The 5,939-nt window shown below is 53.4% G+C and overlaps 1 protein-coding gene across 2 annotated transcripts in view; it reads right to left on the reverse strand.

Annotated features, from left to right (window-relative positions):
* Positions 1 to 3,364, reverse strand: part of ATN1 (atrophin 1) — a 7,686-nt gene extending 4,322 nt beyond the window's left edge. Inside the window, exons 1-4 of one of the 2 annotated variants that reach the window (XM_005873660.2) lie at positions 3,143 to 3,363; positions 2,857 to 2,994; positions 2,593 to 2,706; positions 35 to 2,025 (exon numbers count right to left, since the gene is read on the reverse strand). In XM_005873660.2, coding sequence (XP_005873722.1) covers positions 35 to 2,025; positions 2,593 to 2,706; positions 2,857 to 2,994; positions 3,143 to 3,169 — 2,270 coding nt within the window. In that variant the 5' untranslated portion in view covers positions 3,170 to 3,363. Of the gene's footprint in view, positions 1 to 34; positions 2,026 to 2,592; positions 2,707 to 2,856; positions 2,995 to 3,142 lie in introns of both variants that reach the window. The other variant, XM_005873661.2, reaches the window with a different exon arrangement.
* Between the last annotated feature and the right edge of the window lie 2,575 nt (positions 3,365 to 5,939).

Raw genomic sequence — 5,939 nt, forward strand, 5'->3', positions numbered from 1 at the left:
CATTCCCCACCCCAGCCCGCCTGCACCCACTCACCGGGCTGACTGACTGGCATGGCTGGGCACGTCTACCACCTTGGGAGGGGGAGAGGGGCTGCGGGCCGCGGGCACTGGGCTCTCGGGAGTCTCGTACTCCTCAGCCGGCTCCTGTTTGATCTGCGTGGCGCTCAGGGGCGGCCCTGGGGCCGGGCCGGCCGGCGGTGGCAGAGAAGACAGGCCCGTGGGTCCTGCTGGCGGCAGCGGCCCGGGCCCCACCGTGGGCGAGCCCGGCTTGAAGGGGCCCTGGCCCGCGGGCGGCGAGGTGCCTCGGTAGCCCGGGGGGGTCCCCGTTCGGAAGGAGGGCGGGGACCCTGGCTTGTACCCCGGCGGGGTGGCTGTCTTGTAGGCCCCAGGGGAAGGGGCCCGCTTCCCGTACGGCGGGGCCCCGGGCGGGGAGGCGGCCTTGTAGCCGGCGGGCGAGGACGCCACCGTGGCGATGACTGTGGAGAGCGTCGCCGAAGAGGTGGTGACCGGGGGCGCCGGCGGGAAGGGGTAGGGCGCCCCTGGGGGGCCCTGGGAAGGAGAGGGGTGTGGACACGGGTAGGACCCTTGAGAGGAGGCAGAGGAGTTGGAAGAGGAGGAAGAGGTGGGGGGGCCGCTGGGGCCCGCCTGGCTGTAGGGCACCTGGCCGTGAGGGGGGGGCAGGTGTGCCGGCCCCGGTGGGTAGGGCCGCAGAGCGCCCAGGGAGGGAGACATGGCATAAGGGTGCCCATGGTGGGAACTGCTGCTCTCCAGGGGGTGGGCATATGCTCCGGGTGGAGGGGGCCCGGAGCTCCCATGATGCTGCTGCTGCTGCTGTGGCGGCGGCTGCTGCTGCTGCTGGTGGTGATGGTGATGTGTGGGGGCCGAGGGGTGGGCAGTGGACTGGCCTCCAGCAGGAGGAGGGAAGGGGCCTGGATGGGCATTGTTGTTGGCCAGGAGGCGGCCATAGGGAGGAGGTGGGGGGGGACCCTGGCTCCACACGGCCTGGGACGGGAGCGAAGGCTGGGTGTACTTGGGTGGCTGATTAGAGACGGAGAGGCTTGTTGGGGGAGGGAAGGAGTGGGGGTAACTGGGCAGGGCCTGGGAAGCGGGGTACTGGGAGGCAGAGGAGGACGAAGAACTGGACGAGGAGGCTGCTGCAGAGCTGCTACTAGAGGACGAGTAAGGGTACCTCATTGGCGGGGCAGGGGCAGAAGAGGAGGCAGGGGGCAGAGGGGGGGGCGAGGGAGCAAGAGTGGGGCCCTTTTCTGGGCCAGGAGGAAGTCCACCCATACCCTGCCCCATGGCATGGGGAGAGGGCAGATGCCCAGGTAGGGGCTGGGCTCCCAGGCCAGGAGGAGAGGCTGATGCATTGTTCAGGGGTCTCAAAGCAGGTGGTGGAGGCAGGTTTGGTGTCACATGGGGGAAGGTGGCTGGTGGGGGAGCAGAGGGTAGGTTTCCACCACCCACTGGAGCGTTTGATGGCTTTGTTGGGGGAGCACCCCCAGCCCCAGAGCCCGATATTGAAATGGGGGTAGTGGGTGGGGGTTGCTGCTTACCGCCACTAGGGGCCCCCACTGAAGAGGCAGCCCCTCCCCCCTTGGGACCCATTGGGGGTCCAGACAAAACTCCACCAGCACCCCCAGGGTAGAGCTGTGGATGAGGGGGAGGGGCCCCAGGAGGAGCCTGGAACATTCGAGATGGGGGGGGCTCCATGGGAGCATGATATCCAGTGGGTGTCACAGAAGGGTGGGATTCAAAACCAGGCTCTGGCTGTCGAGGGTTGCTGTCTGGCGGTGGAGGGGAGGGAGGAAAGAGTGGAGGTGGGTGGTAGGGGCGGGCCGGGCCCTGGGACAGGCCGGAAGACGAGTCGGAGTCATTCTCCACGCTTCCAGGGCTGTAGATGCTGGGGGACGTGCTTCGGTTGTCCTGGTCTATATCCCTCGGGTCACTGCTACCATCATCATTGAGGCTCCGCCCATCTAGACTGTCCAGATCCGAGGGGGACTGTGGCCGGGGGAGCTCCTGCTGCAGAAAAGGGAGAGCTGTTTTCCCCTCTGCCTTTCCTTTCTTGCTTCCCCTAGATTCGGGGCCTCCCTTGCATAAATCATTTCCCCCTCACAGCACACCACTGGGCCACAATGTGATGGACACTCTTACTCAAGCCCACTCTCCTACCACCTCTGGATTCCACCCCTCTCCCCACATTCTCAGCTGCTCCCTAGATCAGCCCCTCCTTGTAAAACCCTGTTCCTCTTCCAGTGTCCATCTCAAGCACCTTCTTCCTATCCACAGCTGAACCCAAATCCGTCTTCCACCAGCTTATATCCATCCCCTTCTTAACTCCTTTACCTCTTTAACATCCCAGAAACCCTTGGTTCTTAAAAGGCCCACTTTTGCATTTTGCATATGATTTATCTGTTCCTTCCACTAAGACTTCTCACCCTAAACCTCCTCCTCCTTCCTGAAAATCAGGACCTAGAAAAGGAAAGGCCAGGCTCCTCCACTTTTCTCCTATCCCAGGTAAGATTAAAGTGGGAATCCTGAATGAAAGCAAGTGTGGGGGACGGAACAGTCAGAAGATGGTCAGGATACCTCCGTTTTGGTCTTCTTTGGTGCATGGGTCTCCTCACTTTCACTCTCTGAGATCTCCTCACTCCGGCCCTGCTTGCTGACCTTTGGGGTGGAGGCTTCCTCTACTCGCGCCTTCTGTTAACGAGAAAGGGAACATTCCTGTCTTACACCTCCCAAACCTCCACCACTGCCCTCTGCCAGCGAGGAAGTACCCCACAGCACACACACATACAGCCTTAGCCCCAGTGCCTGGGCCACCTGTGGGAGGACCTCAAGACAGAATACCTTGGCCGTCTGCCTAGACTTCTCAGCTTTGCCATCACTGCTGGACGTGCTGACCCCTCCAGGGGAGGCCCGGCCCCTCGATCTCAATTCTTCCCGGGGCCCAGGGGCCTCTTTCTTCCGTCCACTCCTCATTGACATCTGAAGGAGAAGAAAGGAAACAAAAGTTTTTTTTACACTACATCTAACTTTAAGATGTGCCTTACTGCAATTCTTTCTCTCCAGGCCCGGCCCCCTACCTTCCCTGCCCCTAATATCTTTCATGTCCCTCATTTAAGCTGTCACTCACTGAGTCTTTATTCTGTCGTGTCTTCATTCTTCAGGCTGTGGAGACCCCATTCTCCTCTGCCTGGGCAGCTGAATACAGAAACTTCCCTGCTTCACCCCAAGTTCCCCACAACTGTGGCCTGGGAAGCAGGAAGCAGGATCTCCAAGTTTCCAGCGTAGGCACCTGGAACTTGCAGGATCTGTTTTCAGTGAAGCCTGTTAGAAAAAGACCATCAAAATGTCCAAATCAGGGAATAGAGTCTGAGGGGTTACCACAGCAAGCGCCCTAGCCTTGGCCTTTCAGTCAAGAAGTACAGGCCCGCCCTAGCTGGTTTGGCTCAGTGGATAGAGCGTCAGCCTGTGGACTGAAGGGCCCCAGGTTCGATTTCGGTCAAGGGCATATGCCTGGGTTGCAGGCTCAACCCCCAGTAGGGGGCGTGCAGGAGGCAACTGGTCAATGATTCACTCTCATCATTGATGTTTCTATCTCTCTCTCCTTCTCCCTTCCTCTCTGAAATCAATAAAGATATACTTTGAAAAATAAAATAAAATAAAAAGAAGCAGTGCAGGGTCCACAATACATGGCTGGCTTGCCCCATGTCTATAAGTGAATTACAATATCATCTCTTTCATCTCTGGGGAAGGCAATAAAACTCAGATGTATCTATGAGCCCCAATTCAGGAGATGACACTATTTTACCCTTCATGATCCCTAGGAAATATTTGTGCACACACAAACTCCACAGAGCCTTACAAAAGAACATCAAGAAACATAGCTAAAGTATTATTTATTGAGCACCCTCTTTATGTCAAGCCCTCACATACACAATTTAATATTTATAACCAACCCTGAAAAGTAGGTGTTCTTATTCCCATTACATAAGTGAGGAAACAGGCTCAAAGATTTGTGATTCTGACTTGCCAACTTCATGTGATGAACATACAGTGAGGAACCAGTGACAGCACCAAATCAAGCCCACCTCTCCCTGACTCGAAAGCCCAGGTTCTTTCTTTATACTTTATTCTCATCAGAAGTTGGTTGAGATAATCCTCAGAAGACCTAGGTCAGCTCCAGAGATTTGAAAATAGTCTTTTTTCACATCAGAGTGAGTAGAAGAATGTCCCATTCTACAATGCAAAGGAATGCAACCCTACCAATCCCAAGACAAAATCTACGTATCCCCAAAGTGCAGAATTTCACTTGAGAACCTCATAAAGACCCCCCTCTCTAGTGCTTGGGTTCCCAAAGGCGAGAGGAAAAGGCAGGACTTTCGCTTTACCAATCAAATCAGTGAGTACCCAATACAGATCTGTGAGCCTATCCTCTCACTTGGCTTAGACGGGAACATACACCTCCTCACACCCTATCTATATCTATATATCTATATCTGTCTACACAGTCAGCTATTTTCATATGCATTGGTTTGTACTTCCTGCTAAGTGTCATGTCTTTCCATACTACCAACCATATGATCTTTTGAGAGCAAAAATATTACCTTGCTACTGTTTTCTTCCTTTCTACATCCCACACTGATGTCATGTATATATGGGTGTTCTATTCTTGACCTCTAAACCCACTAACTTTGTAGGTCTTCTTGGATGAAGTGCTGCTGGCCTCAGTGGGAACAGAGTAAGCTTACCTGTGTGTTCTGAGTTAGGAGGCTTCGCTAAGGTAAATGGCATTTCCACATTCTAGATCATATTTTCCCCAAGGAATACAAAGTTATCACTTCTTACTCACCTCCACTGAACCATACTGAGGCAGGTAGTGAGGGGTGAGCCTAACCTTTCCAGGAAACTTAATAAGAATTTACTTGAGTAAAAAATAGATGGACCAAAGCCCCAGGTCTTCTGAACTTACAATGGATGCTCTGCCCAATAAACCAGCCACTTCTCTTCAACTATAACTATTAGCATATTTTTTGTTGTGTAGATTGACTTTAAAATACTGTCAACCCAAAACGTCCAAATAAAACCCAAATATCAAAAGGGGAAGACGATCTTAACAGAAGCACACAGCAATGACCATGATGACTATCTGTAACAGGTATGTCTTTGCAAGCCCCTCTAAAGAGCCTCTCTCTCCTTCCAGCACCAAACCTGCTTACAAGTCAGTCAGACCCAGGGAGTCCAAAAGGCCACAGAAATGCAGGAATGTACCTGTGCAATCCCAGTGTGCCCCTCCCCATACTTCCACTTGTAAAATCAGTTGAAATCTGCCCTGGCTGGTTTGGCTCAGTGAATAGAGCGTCAGCCTGTGGACTGAAGGATCCTGGGTTTGATGCCGGTCAAGGGCACATACCCCGGTTGTGAGCTCAATCCCCAGTGTGGGGCATGCAAGAGGCAGCTGATCAATGATTCTCTCTCATCATTGATGTTTCTCTCTCTCTCCCTCTTGCTTCCTCTCTGAAACAATAAAAATATATTTTAAGAAATAAAATAAAATCAGCCGAAGTCTGATAAAATAAGCAATGAGTAGCTTTGAAGAAAAGCAGTCATTAAAAGGTAGGTAATCCTGGGGGAAGGAGGGGCGGGAGGGAGTGAGAAATTAAGGTTGTATTTATGTGTCTGAACCAGGGGCATGTTTTAACACCAGCAAGCTAAGCTACACTCCATCTTGTAGCCAGTCACTCTAACATTCACAGAGCACCTACTATGTGTCTGGCAACACACAGCTCATTCACCGTCATTGCTTCACTGCAAAAGGAAAATGATAAAGACCAGACGGGGGAAGTGGAAAAGTGAGAAATAGGGAGAGTCTCTAAGTAAAAACAGAAAAAGAAATTAAGGGAGAAATATGAGAAGGACGTCAGAGGGAA

This window comes from Myotis brandtii, unplaced genomic scaffold (genome assembly GCF_000412655.1).
Source record: "Myotis brandtii unplaced genomic scaffold, ASM41265v1 scaffold417, whole genome shotgun sequence".
Classification (NCBI taxonomy): Eukaryota; Metazoa; Chordata; class Mammalia; order Chiroptera; family Vespertilionidae; genus Myotis; species Myotis brandtii.